A 17,069-nucleotide genomic window follows, 5' to 3' on the forward strand; every position below is an offset into this window, starting at 1 on the left:
ATTGTGGAAAATGTTGTCTTTTAAAATTTGTTCTTTTGTTCCTGCTTTCTAAAGGAGCAGCTGTATGATTTATAATCATTACCAACTGTCCTGGTACAATAGTTTCCCCTCTCTGGTGACTTAGCCCACACCCTTTTTTTCACGCTGTTGTACGGAGCTAAGAGAGTCAATGAGCTCCATGCAGTATTTCAGCAGTGTATCAGGAGTTGGATGAGCATCTGCTTGCAATAGGGATAAACCCATATTTTGTGGGACGTTTTCATTACAAGTTGTTGCAGCAGCGGAAATTGTGTCAAATTTTGCTGGTGCTTTAGCTGTAGCATCAGCCATAATATTACCTCTGGTTTCTATAAGGTTGGTGGAACTGTGACCTTTAACTTTAGCCATTGTAGGCTTAGCTGGGAGCTCAGGAGCTGTCATGAGTTTAGATACCAAAGGAGCATTCTCAATGGGAGAACCTGCAGTAACACCAGGTGCCAAGATGCAAGCCTTAGTAAGGGCTTCTAATTCAGCAGCTTGTGTTGAGAAATGGTCGGGAAGATGGCCCTTTTCTACCACTGCATCAGGTGAACATATAGTCCACCCAGCCTGTTTGCTTCCATTCAGGACCTGGGGAGAACCATCACAAAACTTAATCGTGTCAGGATTTTCTAAGGGACACTCATAAATGCCTGAAGTCGGTGTGTGTGATGACAATACACACTCATGATCATCACTATCATTCTCATCACAATTATCAGACAATGCAGTCATCATTAAGGATGATTGATTTGTGATTTGTGCCTTTTGGAGGCTAATATTTGGAGCTGTGGGAGCAGCAAGCCGGTTACCCCTTCTCTGGGCAGAAACTATGATTTCATGAGCAGGGGATGAAAAAGAAGTAATCTCATGTGGACAACGCACTGTGAGAGTTTGTGACATCACTACAGGGGAATCAAATTCTTGATCATTTACAGTAGTCTTCACATACGATCTATTGTCTTTCTCATGTGTGACCGGTTGCAAATAGGCTCTCACAGCAGACACAATCAGTTTAAAGACACCTGATTGTGAGTATGAGAAGCGGGCTTCTGGCTGGCTTGTTGAATAAGCTTGAGGAGCCGCCCTGCCAGCTCAGGTGATAAAGTTTCATCCCCTGAACTGTCCTGATCCTTGTTTGAGTTAGCAGTTTTCCGGGAATCTAAATGCTTCAGTTTACATTTTCTTTCCCAGTGTCCCTCTTTACCACAGTAGCGACATATGCCATCAATTTTATTATGTGTCCTCCTGGATTGTTGGGAGGCATTATGCAAAACAGCAGATATATGTAATCTCACGCTGGAATCCCTTTCATATGCTACTAAACTGTCAGACAGCTCCCCTACTGCTGTTGTACGCCAGTTTGGTTTCAAAAGAGGCAAAATCTTCCTCATGTCTTGAGATAACCCATCAGCCCATTGTGCAACTGATGACACTCCACTACCTTTTGCCAACAAACAGCAGAACCCATGGCTTCTTTTAAAACTGCTAACATGCCCATATTGCACTCTTTGACAGCCTTCATAGATCAAAGCTTATCTACATGTTTCTCATAGTATGACTCTAATTTGTCTATCTCATCAGGCATCAATATCTGTGAACACAAAGCTAAAACATCTAATGGATATAGAGAGTATAGTTTGATCTTACGTGACATTTGTGTCATAAAAGGACCCAACCCCATAACTTTAGGATGGCTAAATTCTTTAGAGAGACGATCAATTTGCTCAGGAGAAAGTGGTTTGTGTTTAACTGTTATCTTCTCCTCACCTCCCTTGGTTTTCACCTGTTTAATTACTACTGGAGCAGCTTCCAACATAGAGATATTAAAATCCTCTTCTTCACTGTCGCTGGAAGAAGGCCCACTGGACTGTTCTGTTTCTCTCTTAAAAGCATCCAAGGATGGATATAACTGGTGGTTGGTAGCTTTCGTGTTGTTGCTTATCGGTCTGTCTTTCTCCTTCTCTAGCAATTCAACTTTTGCTTCAAGAAGAACAAGTGATCGCTGGCTGTGTTCACAGGTTTTCTGAGCATTGGTGGCAGCACGTTTATGATGGGAGCATTCCTCTTTTAACTGTTCAATTTTAGAATGCTGTTCTGTCATTAGCAAGGAATGCCACTGCCTGAAAACCTGTACACACCCTTCAATATCTTTCTTCTTTACACATTTAGCTAGAACAGTGAAACACTGTTCCTGACTCCATTCTGAATCTTCTGAGATGTTAAACTTTTTACACAGTTTAGCTTTTCTTTTTAGGCAAAACCTGTCTAGCATCTGTTTTAAATCTCCTTCAAATGCACCCCTGTCTGTATACTGTGGTGGTGTGGATTCTGTTGTGTTAGTTGTGGAACTAGTCACGCATCTGGAAAACAGAGTTCCGCCTACTTTCTGCATTGTAAATGCTAATATTTCAAACTACACAACTACAGACAAAAAACAATCAAAACAAAACAAACAGTTGTGAGTAGATCTAATCTAACCCCGAGCCAGGACGCCACCATGAACTCTGATCTAGGAACCGGTGGAAGTAGGAAACACCTAAATCCAAAGCAAACGCCGTTGCTTTTGTAAAGACCAGAGGGTATCTCTAAACCTCTCTGCGCCTTCCTAAGATAAAGGTTAGAATTTAGATCTATTCTGAAAACATAAATGCCGTAAACAAAAACAAAAAGTTAGGAATAGACTTAATCCAACCCCGAGCCAGGACGCCACCATGAACTCTGATCTAGGAACTGGTGGAAATAGGGAAACACCTAAATCCAAAGCAAAACGCCGTTGCTTTTGTAAAGACCAGAGGGTATATCTAAACCTCTCTGCGCCTTCCTAAGATAAAGGTTAGAAACAAATCTAATCCGAGAACAGAAATGCCGTCTGTTCCCCAAAACCAGGAACACCTGATTCTCAGTAGAAAATGCCGTCCTACCGGATTTTACGGCCTTTGACCAGGAATAAAACTATACCTGTGTCCTTCCCACAAATACATGGGACCACATTTAAGACAAGACAACTCTCCTACCCTGGCAGTGTGTGCTGTGTTCTGAGATTTCTTTCGCTCACCCTTGTTGTATGAGGTGACAGTTCAGCTTCTTTACAGCACCAGGGTCAGCCACAAGCAGATCGTCAGAAGAACAGGATTCTTGGTCCAAATCTGACAGCAACAGGAGTTCACAGCATCGGACAGCAGGATCCTGCCGACTACGCCACAATTGTTGTCTTTTAAAATTTGTTCTTTTGTTCCTGCTTTCGTCGCTGGAAGTTGTTTTTCTGCTGGCAAGTTGTTTCTTGAAAATAGGAGAGGAGACTCGAAAAGTAGAGATGAAAATGAAGTTTATTGGGTGCGCATGGGTCTCTTCCTAAACAAGTCTGAAACTCTCACTGTACAATACCCTTTTAAGGATAACACAGTGATCCTCCCACCCTTAACCACACCTAATCAATTACCATAGCAATCAGGTTAACAGAAATGGAGAACCACTGCTGTGTTAGGGACATCCAGTATGTCTTCAGCTTGGCCCAAATGGTTGGAACAAAAGGCACCCCATGGTAATTACATTATACAAAGTCACCAAGGTGGTTGCATCCTGAATTATCTTAGAGTTCATGTGAGGAAGAGAGTGTAAGAAAAATTATTTTCAACAAAAATCTACATTCACACAGCAGGTAAAAGTGGCCCAAATGTGAAAAGTGGACCCGCATATGCAAAAGGACTATGACTCAGGCTCTGACCAGAAGAAAATGTCTGTCTGTTTCATACAAATCATGTAAATCAAGTCTTTTAAGGTTCTTCTTTGTTTTCGTTCGTCGGCGTGAAGAGGAGAAAGCGTCTCGCTTGGAGAGGTTTGGAGCTTGAAGAGATGAACAAAGAGAACGCGTGCAGGCGTTCAGAGCGGAAACGAAGTTAAGAGTTGAGCTTTTGATCTTCTGAGCTGCGGTTGAGCTGAGTTGAGCTTCCGATCTTCTGAGCTGCACGGGCGAACTTGATGAACTGCACGCTCTCTTTTTCCTGTTGCGAACTGTGTTGTTCTCTCCACTTTTTCCTGTGTTGTTCTCTTAACTGGTCTCTCATTACTGATCTGTGTGCGGAGCTGAACTTCTTTTCAAAGCCAGCGTGGTCACGCCCTAATGGGAGGTGTCTTTTCTTTGATTGGGTGCGAGTTCGAGGCTCACGTGACTCTCACGAGAGAGAGAGGAGGGGGAGTTTGAATCAGAGATTCACACAGAAGGAATATAAATTTCGCGTATTGAAATTTCTTATACATGTTAGTAATATACAACAATGAGCATCCTGGATTATTAATATCAAACATTTACATAAGATTTCATCTTGGGTGCGTTGTGTTTGCATCCTATTTACAATGATATGTTAGAAGTATTAATTCGTTTTTCTAATCAGAGACAGAAACTTCCTTTCATGATAAAAACAGTAATACACATCATTTCATTAGAAGGTGGACGTTCATCGTAGGGCACAGAGAGTGACATTTGTACATATTGCATAGACATACTTATTAAATTTTTATTAAGTCCATCATGTATTTAGACGGCCTTAGGCGAGACGTGATTTCGCAAACGTCCACCTGGGGTCGCTGTTGGTCCATGCCGTTGGTTCGGTGTGGATGAGTCAACGGGGGTTCAAACCGAGGTCACCCCTTCTAACCATCTGCTGATTCCCGTGGGAGATTGAGATGCTACTTCGTCATAAAACGGGATTATAACTCCCCTCTTTGTTTGAGGTTCCTGTTTCTTAGGAGCATTATAAACTTGTTATCTTTAGTTCCTGAAGAGAGGAAGGGGGCCGGGGGCCAGGTGTCGCTGGAAAGTGTCCCGCTCCCGTCTTTGATGTTAGGTCTCATGTGCGTGCGTGTGTGTGGGCGGGGGGCTGCAGGGTCTTTGTCCCCCTGCGGTTTGTGGAATGTTAATTCTGTCGTAGACACACACACAATCCTGTGGAATGTTGGATTCCGGACCAGACGAAAATCCTGGTCAGAGAGGACAGTTCTTTAATGAAGAACTTTTCATTTCTTGATCTATACTCCACTATAAGTGTGATTTGTTTAGACTGATTTCAGATATAGGTATAGACAGCATTTATATAGACAGTGTGAACAGCAGAACAAAAAAAAAAAAAAACGATTTGATCACAAATAATCAGATTTGGGCCACTTTTACTTGCTGTGTGAATGTTATCTTGCTCAATGTTCTACTTACTTTACATGTGACATACTTATGTACTTAGTCTTCTGGCTCTTAAATGTGAATGGGTAAGTGGATGACATACTTCATTTTTTGCTTATTTAACTTAAGTAAATACTTGCTTGTTTAAATATGTTACCATATCATAAAGGGGACGTGTGGGGAAACTCTTATCTGGTTTGTTTACGTTCTGCTTTGTTTTTGTCCGTGGCTGATGTTTAACTTGTCTTTAAGTTTTTATTCACTGTTTGAATTACCACAGAAACTAATTTGGTACTCAAGCTCTCATTTTTTGTAGCACTTATGTCTTTGATTACTTTCATGCAGTTAGAGGTCTCCTGAATTTAGAATCAGTTCTATCTACGTCAGTAATAAATCAATATTACCCATGGAGCAGGACTAGAACAAAAATCTTCCTATCAGTTCATGCTTTTCAATGTCTTAAATCATACATAATGCCACTTTTCTGCTGTGAGCAGAGAGAAAAAGCCTAGCATACCAGACCAAAACACTATGGTTTTTTTACCCATTGACAGACATTGGGGCTTCATAAATGCATTAGATTGTTTTCGAGCTCACAAACAGAATGGGGAGCTAACAGATAGTGAGGAATTATACTCAGAATTTTATAAAAAGTGTTTATTTATTTACTTATTTATTTTTATTAAAACTGAATGTCATGTTTAAATATATTCATATACTTTTATGTTTATGTGCTTACAGACATATCTACTTACATGATTTACTTTTTAAAATTCTGTTTATTTTCTGTGCACTATATTACTCACTTGGTTTATGGTGGATCTTTATGATGTTTAAAAACTCACCAGTTGCAAGTATATGTACCATCACCTTAATTTAAATTTAGTCTAGTAGAAGAAGGATCAAATAAAATATATGTGTTATGGGTTTTTACACCCCTCCTTTAATAAGGTTTGTTAGATTTTCTAATTTAGGTTTTTAATTAAGGATACCAACATTTCATTCTGGTCTGGAAAGAGTTGTGGAATCATGAAAGAAAGCACACATTTTGATTTATTGCTGATCATGCCAACATCTGCTTTTTTAATTGAGATGTGGTTTGTTTAAGGAATCTGCAATGGAATGGTGTACTGTCCAGCATGTGTTCTTACCTTTAGTCCATTGATTCTGGGTAGACTTTTTTACAGAAAGTCAATGAATGAATACATTTTTAATAATTTGTAAAACAGGCTGAAAAAAAAGATACAACAGCTTAAAGCAAAGTGAAATGACATAGAAAAAAAAGTTCATTTTTTGATGAATGTTCAAATAATATTTCATCCTAACTTTCACACAGCAGGTAAAAGTGACCCAATCTTATTCTGTGTTCAAATAAATTTTTTTGGTCTGTTGTTCATACTGTAATATGACCTATATCTGACATCAGTCAGAACTTATCACACTCTTAATCTGAGCTGCATCCGCAAAAAGACAATGCTTCAGGCTCTGACCAGAAAGAAAGGTCTGTCTGTTCCATTAAAAGCACTTTAATTTATGAATGGAATGAAGCAGGACTGTTGTTTTACTGCGGTGCTGTATCACAGAACCACAATTTTTCTTTCCAAATGAGTGTGAAAATCAGGGTATAAATTAAACATGTGACAGAATATCAAAACATGACCTGCTGCCAGGTTACACTTTTATCCTTGTGGTGGCCAGAGTGTGGCCAAAGTTATTATAGGGGGTCCACAGACTATGACAATGAATATTCAAAAAACACAATCAATTGCAATCAAAATGTTGTTTTCATTAAGTACAAGTCCACAGGAGATAAGATTTGTATATGAAATTTGCAGTTTATTAACAATGTACAAAATGTACAATAAAAACACAAATGCACACAAATACCCACACAATTTGTCTGTATATAAAAACTATCAATGATGTCATCTTGACATGAACATAGTGCAGAGTTTAATCAAGCAAACACCAAGACTAAGACTTCTGTCTGACTAAGTGCCAAGCTACCTAATGCTCAGTTCAGAAGACCGTTATTCTTCGGTTGTGTTGAGAAGTTGAAAAATGTTTCACATAGTCATCAATGTTGAGGCCATGTGCCCTCCTTGACTCAGCACTGAGAGTCAACTGTCTGCGCCATGTTAACATTATCTTGATACCTGTGGGTGAACTGGCATATCACAATGTAACATCAACATGTCAGTTAAAAAATTATCTCCTGTCTGAACATAAAAGTTACTTTAAACAATGACTCTGACAACTGTATAACTTACCTTAGAATGACTATTTCACCATTAGGGTTGCCAAATTTCTGAAATCAAAATAAGGGACACAGGGGGCTGTGGGACCAGTATGCACTTGTAAATACTTTTCGACTGTAGTTAATGAGATAAATAATTTTTGTTGTTAGACATTTATTAAGCCAACTGCCGTCAAGACTGTCAGTGCCTGTCAGTAATCTTTTTGAACAATGGCAAAGCAGAATCTGTCCATGTGTTTTGCAACTACTGTATAAGCAGTTTAAAATAACTATTATTTTAAATTGTTCATTAATTACAACAGTACAGCACCCTCCATGATTATTGGCACCCCTGGTTAAGAAGTGTTCTTTGGCTTCTCATAAATTCTATTTTTAAAAAATAATATAGAAAAATCTAAGCTTTCATTCAAGTGCCTTTATTTGGTGGGGGAAAAAAATCACACATTAAGAAATAAATCTTTTGAATGAAATCATGTGTGCCACAATTATTGGCACCCCTGGTGTTAGTACTTTGTACAACCTCCTGTAGGAAAAAATGGGACGCCTCTCAAAAATTGATGAAAAATGGAAAACCTGTGAGTTAATGAGTGTGTATGTGTGAGTGAATGTGTGTGTGCCCAGATATGGATTGGCGCTCTGTCCTGGGTGAAATCCTAGTGCCCGATGCAGTCCTCCAGGTGGACGGTCGTTTCTGGTTGAGAGTACGCTGTGCGCGTTTGGCTGCCGCTTCTCGCCAGTGTGTGTGTGTGAATTGAGCGTTCTGAGCAGTGTAGATTGTAAAGCGTCCTTGGGTATCTACAAAGGTGCTATATAAGTGTAACGATAACTAACTAACTAACCTTTATTACAGCAAACAGTTGCAAGATACAACGATGTACCATGGATTCAGCGGAGCTAGCCTGAACATTGAGTAGTAGAAAAACACAGCATATATAATTTAACAATACCGCCTTCCCCTAAGCTCCTCCTGAAGGATGTGATGTCAGTTGTGTCTGAATACAGTCTATGTGTAAATACCACTCAGGTTCTAACTCAGTGGAAATTGAGTTCTGTCACCTTCATGTTAGACTAGTTCATTTTGTCTGTGGTGGTTGTTGATTACTCAGTAATAAACTTCCTTTGATATTTATTAGGTTTTCTGGTCCCACAGTGAGAGCTGTTGTGGCTCTTCCTTCTTTGCCTGTTCATATGCTAAATATGTCAAATGGTCAGCCTATCTCTAGGAAGAAACACTGGTTTGGAACATTTATTATGATATTAATATTATTAAGTGCAGTGAGGTAAGCTGCATGGGTCCATGCTGTAATTTCTTACACTCCTTTTGCCAACAAGACAGCACTTAATCTTCTCCTATAACTCTTCACAAATTGGAAGAACACAGAAAGAGGGATCTTCGACCATTCCTCTTTGCACAACCTTGTAACCAACCTGGTCACTAACTGTGGTATACCTCCTCCTATCCTCTAGGGGGCAGGAGGAAGGTTAACATGTCTAGGGGTATAAATAGGGGAAGCCAGGTAAGAGAGAGAGAGTTGACCTACAGGCACATGTACTGTCATCTTGGAAGACCTCCTTGTGAGGAACTTTGAGTTTCAGGCTCATTGAGGTTCTTAATGTGCGGATGGCTGGGATTTGAGAACTGCTTGGAGGTTTTGCCGTACCCAAGTTCCTTCAAGTTTATATCTTCCACCTGCTGCTCATCCTTTCTGGACTGCATTACAACTGGTGGGACTAATTATCTCCTTTTCCATTAAGGATCTGCCCAAACCTAAGCCCATGCTCCTATAGGATAAAAAAGGACTGTGTTTTGAGGAGTTTTGGGTTTTTCTTTTGGTTTGATTGATTGGTTGGTTTTGTATAGGTTTTTTGGTTGTATGTTTATGCTATATGAATATATACTTTTTTTTGCTTATTATTAATGTTGTTAATTTTATGATTATAATAATTAGTAAACACTATAGTAGATAAATGGTCTCCTTTCAGCTACCTTGTCTTCATTTAACACTGTAGCATTTATGCAGCCTCATGTGGTATTCCCCTCATATTTTTTTGTGGCAAACATTCTATCAATATTGTTTAGGGTAATTTGTTAATAGTGGCGCCCGAACAAGGACCTTCGGGATTCTAGCTGTTATTGCTATCTGTGTTCATAACTGTGTCTTGTGTTACAACTGTCCAATGGTTAGAGATAGAGGTTGGAGCCTCACCCCCACTAGATTTTACGGCTGGACCATTTGTCACACATTGGGATGCAGTCATTGAGATCATTGATACCTTGAGTCACCTGTATATTGCATCTGAAGAAGAGGAAGATGATAGGAGTTCGGTTGGCCAAGAAGAAGCACCTGACTGGCCAATTCCCCCTCCCCCTCCCCCTCCACCTCCACCACCAGAGGACAGCCTAGCAGATCAACTTCGGATCATGTAGGAGAGGATTTGCTCCCTAGAAACTAAGCTGCAAGAGCAACACACTTGCTTAGGTGATGCCAGGGCACTTAAAGGGGCACTGAGGACTGTAAAAGAGGAGTTGGAACAGAATGACCGAATAATTGAAGAACGACTCACATACCTACTGCAGAGACAAAATGAGAAACTCAAGGAAGTGATAGACCTTGAGGTAATGGAACTGGGAAAGACAGTGCTGGACTGTTTTAACAGAAGATACAAACAACTGGAGAAGAGGTTTCCAACCCTACTGCCTGTAACCTCCACTCCCTTTCTGTCAACTCACAACATAGTACGTACTATAAGAGATCAACAGACCCAACCAAGCTCCACTGGTGACAGTTTGACTGCTACACCATTGAGCCCCCCCATCAAACTGGAATTCCCAAGATATGGAGGTCTCGATGAAGAGCAAGACCCCTTAGCTTTTATTGAGAAGTGTGAGGAGTTCCTGGCTGTCCGACCCCTGAATGACTTAGAGATACTAGCGGCCCTCACATCTGTTCTATCAGGTACAGCTAAAGACTGGTGGAAGGCAGAAAAGAAGGCAGTCAAAACCTGGACCCAATTCAGATCGATCTTTCTTCACTCATTCTTGTCCGAGGACTATCAAGCAGAGGCGGAGTGTCTGTTGAGGGACCGGAGACAAGGACCCTATGAGAGTATCAGAGACTTTGCTTTCCAGTACCGAGCTCTATGCTTAAAATAGAGGGAAGACATGACTGAGAGGGACCTACTCCAGGCTATTCTGAGGAACTGTAACCCTAGACTTGTTGGAGAGGGACCTGTCTGCTGCAAAGAGTTACTGGAATCAGGTCCAGCAGGACACTGCAGGGAGTAGACTTCAGGCTTCTAAGACCAGCCGAAAAGGCTCAGCTCAGGACCCTGCTCACGTGAGTGTATTCCAACCTGCTCTTCCTCCCATTGGGATGCTGACACTACCACTCTTCTTCAAGGGTCGGGAGTTCTCCGCCGTGGTGGACACTGGCAGCACATATTCTATAATGCAAGAGTCTCTGTGGGAAGTACTGAAAGGGAAGAAGGAGGTTTGGAGTCCTTGTGCGGGGAAAAATTTCCTCCTTGCTGATGGTCAGTCTAGAGCTGCCAAAGGTCTAGTAGAATTAGATTGTCAGTTGCATACCCACTGCAAGCACTGCATCTTGCTGGCTTAGATTTTCTCCACTCATTTGGCCTCAACATCAATTTTCAAGACACCATGTAGTGCTTGCAATGGGGTTTCCCAACCAGATTCTACAGGACAGACATGGACAGCAAGATGTCACCACCACGTATAGCCAGCATGCACCTCTACATCGCTAAGACCATTAAAGAAGCCCCTGGTGCCGAGTTGCAACGGCAAGTAGAAAGTCTAGTAGCGAAGGCTGACGCTTCAGATGATCTCAAGCAACAACTAGCAAAACTGTTACACCAACGGCCATCCGTATGCTCCACCAAACTAGGGCGAACGTCAGAGGTTCTTCACCGTATCACCACCACTGATGAACTCCCTGTCCGCCAAAGGCCTTACAGAGTATCGATGGAGAAACAACAGGTAATCAAAGGGAAATAGAAGATATGATAAGAAAAGGCATAATCCGACCATCCACTTCCCCGTGGGCTGCTCTGGTGGTCCTTGTGCCCAAGAAGGATGGAGGCACGAGATTCTGTGTGGACTACCGGCGACTGAACATTAAAACCCACCTTGATGGCTATCCGATGCCTCAGGTACTGGAGATTTTGGAGTCCCTTCATGGAGCAACCATTTTCAGCACCCTTGACCTTAAGAGGTTGGGTACTGGCAGGTCAACCTGGAGAGGGACAGTATCCAGAAATCTGCATTTGTCACATGCAAAGGGTTGTATGAATTCTTGGTTCTTCACTTTGGCCTCAAAAATGCTGCAGCAACATTTCAACGCCTGATGGAGATCGTTCTAAGAGACCTGAAGGGGAAAACGTGTTTTGTCTACGTAGACGATATTGTAGTCTATTCCTCTTTGGCCTAGCAACATTTTCATCATCTCCGAGAAGTGTTGGAGCGTCTCCATCAAGCAGGACTGACATTAAACCTGAAGTGCAACCTCCTGCAAACCTCCCTCACTTTTCTTGGTCATGTGGTCTCTAAGGAGGGCCTAAGTAAAGAACCCAGCAAGGTGGAGGCAGTGAAGGATTTTCCCCTACCTCAATCTGTCAAAGAGGTGCAGAGGTTTTTGGGGATGGCAGGGTGGTACCACTGGTTCATTCCATGCTTCACTGAAAGAGCGGCCGTCCTCAATGCCCTGAAGAAGAAGAATGCCACCTGGATATGGACGGAGGAATGCTCAAGAGCTTTTGAGGACATCAGGCAAACCTTCATCACTGCCCCAGTCCTGATCTCCCCAGACTTCAGTAAATCCTTCCAAATTCAGACAGATGCAAGTGAGGAGGGACTTGGTTCTGTACTCTCCCAAGACATAGAGGAGCAAGAGCATGTCATTGCTTATGCCTCAAGACTCCTGCGAGGGGCTGAAAGACATTACTCCACTGCAGAGAAGGAATGCCTGGCAGTGGTGTGGGCCATTGAAAATTGAAAAATGGAGGGTGTACCTAGAGGGACGACACTTCCAAGTGATCACCGACCGAGCCGCACTCACTTGGGTTTTTAACCACCCTAAACCACCATCAAGATTGAACTGGTGGGCCATACGTCTGCAAGGTTTTGACTTTACTGTCTGCTACCGAAAAGGAAGGTGCAACATGGTAACAGATACCCTCTCTCGCATCCACACTGGTCAGGTGGAGGGGATGGTAGCCACTTACCAGGTAGCTGGAGTGGTGGTGGAAGACTTGCCAGTAGATTGGACAGGCCTCACTAGGGAACATGAAACGGATGATTCTCTCCAGCCACTACGAGACGAGGCAAAAAAACCCACAGGGGAGGCAAGACCGGATTCGTTTTGTTTTTAAGAATGGTGTTTTATTCAGGGAGGTGCCCAAGCGACATCAGGGTCAAACCTGGCAAGTGGTGGTCCCAAACAAGTTCCGGAGGGCTTTTCTTCAATATGCCCATGACAACCCATTGGGTGGACATTTGGGGCAACTAAAGACACTTCTACGACTATTGGAGGTAGCATATTGGCCTTCCATTCGGAAGGAGGTATGGGCGTATTGTCGTGGTTGCGAGATTTGCCAAAAGTACCAACCACACATCTCCAAGCTTAGCAGATTGTTACAGTCCACTCCTGTCGTCGATATACATTGGGTGTAGATCTCATGGGCCCTCTACCCAAAAGCCTACGGCAGAATGAACACCTCTTGGTTGTGGTGGACTACTGTAGCAAATGGGTTGATTTGTTCCCTATCCGAGTTGCTAAGACACCCCAAATCTCCCGAATCTTGAGTGATGAGATCTTCACCCGGTGGGGTACACCTGCCTATCTGGTGTTCGATCGAGGAGCTCAATTCACCTCCCACCTGCACCATACCACCTGTCAGCAATGGGGCATAGTGCAGAAACTCACCACATCCTATCACCCCCTAACCAACCTGACTGAGTGAGTCAATAGAACCCTAAAAACCATGCTCGCATCCTTCGTACAGGATAAGCACCGACGATGGGACCAGTGGCTCCCTGAGTTTCGGTTTGCTATTAATACTGCATGGCAGGAGAGCACTGGGTTCACTCCAGCTGAGGTGGCATTAGGGAGGAAGCTCAAGGGACCATTGCAAAGACTTTTGAGCCAGCCACCTGACCCTGAACAGGCTGCCTATAAAGTCATCCAAAGGCAACAAAAACTGTTTCAGCAAGTTCGAGCGAACATGGAAAGAGCTGAGAATAAACAGGCCAAATACTACAACTATCGCCGTAAGAAAGAGGAGTTCAGTGAGGATGATCTGGTCTGGGTGAGGTCCCATCCTTTATCTCGAGCCAGTTCTGGGTTTTCAGCTAAACTAGCGGAAAAATGGAAAGGTCCAGCCAAAATCGTAAAATAACTCAATCCAGTAACCTACCAGGTAACTTACCTTAATAATCCCAAACAGGTCGACACCGTCCATATAGAACACCTCAAGCAGTACTATGGTCAGGCCGGGTGGGTAGGGGTATGTAACCAACCTGGTCACTAACTGTGGTATACCTCCTCCTATCCTCTAGGGTGCAGGAGGGAGGTTAACATGTCTAGGGGTATAAATAGGGGAAGCCAGGTAAAAGAGAGTTGAACTAAAAATTTATTTAACACTGTAGCATTTATGCAGTCCCATGTGGTATCATACCCTCATATTTTTTGAGGCAAACATTCTATCAATATTGTTTAGGGTAATTTGTTACAACCTGTCTAAATCTGGACTATAATCTGGACGATTGTCCAGTGTCCTGGGTCTTCTCCTATGCACTCTCCTTTTCAACTCACCCCACAGGTTTTCTGTTGAGTTGAGGTCTGGGTATTGAGATGGCCATGAGAGAGCGTGATTTTGTGCCTTGTGAACTATTTTTGAGTAGATTTGGCCACATGTTTAGGGTCATTATCTTGCCGAAAGGCCCAGTGGCGACCCCATCTTCAGCTTTCAGGCAGAGGCCACCAGTTTCTGATTCAAAATGTCCTGATATTTCAAAGAGTTCAGCCAATGGAGTCACAGTCCCTCCTACAGGGGTTTCTTTTGTAGCCGCTCTGAGAGCAGCAGGTCAATGCTGAAAAACTGGGAACAGCTGTGTTTTCAGATAGAACTAATGTTAGCACAGTGTTCTGGAGAAACTACGTTTCATTCTCCCTCAACACATCACAGATGACTTTTTGGATCAAAGACATTTGATCAGACTACAGATCATTCCTTATGTACAAATTGATGTAAAAGTTACATGAATTCCGAGTTGCACTGCCACGGATCAGATATGAATCAGATTTCAGTACCACATAAAAATGTAGGCTACAACAACGTAGCCCAAATCTGATTTCAAAAAGATAGAATGAATGCAATTTTATGCTGTTCACACAGCCAGACAAACAACACATCTGTGTCACATATGAAAAAACAGATCGGATTTGGGCCACTTTTACCTGCTGAGTGAACCTGCTCAATGCAAATTGTTACTGATAATTGCCCACCATCCCTCCCTCTCAGTCACATGATCCTACCAAACTGGAAGATCTAAATTAGCACATGCTTTCACTGAACCAAAACTTCACAACGTATGTAGCACCACTGGACGGCTTAACACACTTTGAGTAAAATTATAACTGTCCAGATATTTACATTAGCTAGTGATGGGGATATATGGATGGAAGGCCACACTAACCACTGTCATCACTCAATGTCATAACCATTTTCATCACTCAATTCATATTGTTAATTTTTGTAGTGAAATGTGATAAGTTTATACAGCCTCTAGCCGGAACCAACTTAAATATGGCATTTATTGAGTATTTTATGCAGTTTCTGTTTATATTCCTCCACAGCAATTAGATTAACTTTGTGTTCTTTCTAGTATATTCATACAAGCATACAGTAATTGTGTATTATGAGTCTTAAATTGTGCAAAGATGTATTGTCTTTAGAGCAAAGGTCTTCAAATTCAGACCTTGGATCCTGGTTCCAGGCTGGGATATTAAACGGAAATGTAGGCAGAAATAACACTGTAGCTGCACATAATGTCATATCAGCTGGTCATTGTAAAATCCCAGCCTGGAATCTGGATCAAAGATTTAAAATATTATATGGGTTTTCAGTTAGTGAAACAACATCATGTCACATTACGTAGGAGCCCATATTTTGCACAAATCTGACTTTAAAAATGTTGTACAATAATATGCTCTAGTACAACATTATGGCTCAGTATGCTGGCATAAGTAACTTGCTGCAGTATCTTATGAGTTAAAAGAAAGAGGAAAGCCAAGTGGAAACCCTAATTACTGTACTCTGATAGTGAGTCTGTGCACTGTAATTAGCTTAGCTCTCCACAACTTGTGCAATGTCCGTGTCTTCAGTAATGATGCAGTTTAATATCAGAGAGGGTGCAGTCATCACCACCCCCACATGAGGTAGTTCTCAAAATAACCAGGACTTTGCCTCTGCAAATGACAGGCTCTGTGGGTAACAGACTGATGTTGTGTCGACATACTGTGGCTTCATGATGAAGGTGGAGGTCCCTTAAATTACACTCTTCATGCCTCTAATAGTGATCCAGCCAGATCTTGCTTAAAGTAGCAATAAGTCCTTTTTGCCACCCAAAGTAGTAAACAATATTTATGAAAAAGTAAAAATATAAAATAAAGTTCAATTCACATGAAAAAAAAACTAATTGTTTTACTGACCTTGAATGAATCAATTTATATTCCATTTAGAGGATCCCTCATGGGGGCAGCTAGTCCTGTATCTTGGAAGCATTGTAAATAAATGTGTTACAGCTACAAATAGTAACTCATTTTTACTTTAAAAAGCTACCAAAAGCCATTTGAACAGAAGTGCGTAAATCTTTGCATACAACACATAATGTTTAAAGAGTACATTTTTTACAGGCTTTTAAATTTATATTTTGCACGGATGTATTCTGGCTTGTTTCAAATGCTATGCATGGTTTAGTATAGTGTATTTTAAATGTTTTACTCCAAATAACTATTACAGAGGACCTGTGTAATAGTTTGTGACTTCTTTAGGTCTGGGTCACAGCCATGAAGAACAAATTAAAGACTGCAACCTTTTTCTGGCCAGGATCAGATGTATTTATTAAAGGGAAATATCCAAATTTCTATAAAAAATATAATAGGTGAGTGTTTAAGGCAAAAGTAAACAAAATAAATGTATACATTTTTATACATTTAGCCGGAACAGTCCTCTCATTGGTTCTACTGTTTTCTGCTGTCAACTTAGAGCAATTCCATTTGAGATGAGGGTAAGCACCATTTTCCAGTGGTTGAGTTTGCCTCAAGGAGACAGGTAATCATCTTTTGTGTGTGGATTATGTATGACTTTTGCAGCAAGAGTACTTGAATATATAAATCTAAACGCCCTACAGGCCCTGTCCCTGAAAGTCAAATGTCAGCCCTCCTTAATTAGTTAATTTAGCTGTTAATTTAACCCTATTAGCTTGTGCCCACATATGGTGTATCATGTATATTAAAAAAGTAGTATACAGACTGAGTGTATGTTGTTCCCTACTATTAATGAAAAATAATTACATTGATACGAAACCTTAATGTTACT

General features: G+C 41.5%; 1 protein-coding gene across 1 annotated transcript in view; it reads left to right on the forward strand.

The window, feature by feature from the left end:
- Positions 1–17,069, forward strand: part of LOC136676223 (ectonucleotide pyrophosphatase/phosphodiesterase family member 1-like) — a 115,961-nt gene that overhangs the window by 70,404 nt on the left and 28,488 nt on the right. The window contains exons 9-10 of the mRNA XM_066653069.1: positions 16,523–16,632; positions 16,737–16,802. Of these exons, the coding sequence (XP_066509166.1) occupies positions 16,523–16,632; positions 16,737–16,802 (176 nt within the window). The remainder of the gene's footprint in view (positions 1–16,522; positions 16,633–16,736; positions 16,803–17,069) is intronic.

This window comes from Hoplias malabaricus, chromosome X2 (assembly GCF_029633855.1).
Source record: "Hoplias malabaricus isolate fHopMal1 chromosome X2, fHopMal1.hap1, whole genome shotgun sequence".
In the NCBI taxonomy this organism is placed as follows: Eukaryota; Metazoa; Chordata; class Actinopteri; order Characiformes; family Erythrinidae; genus Hoplias; species Hoplias malabaricus.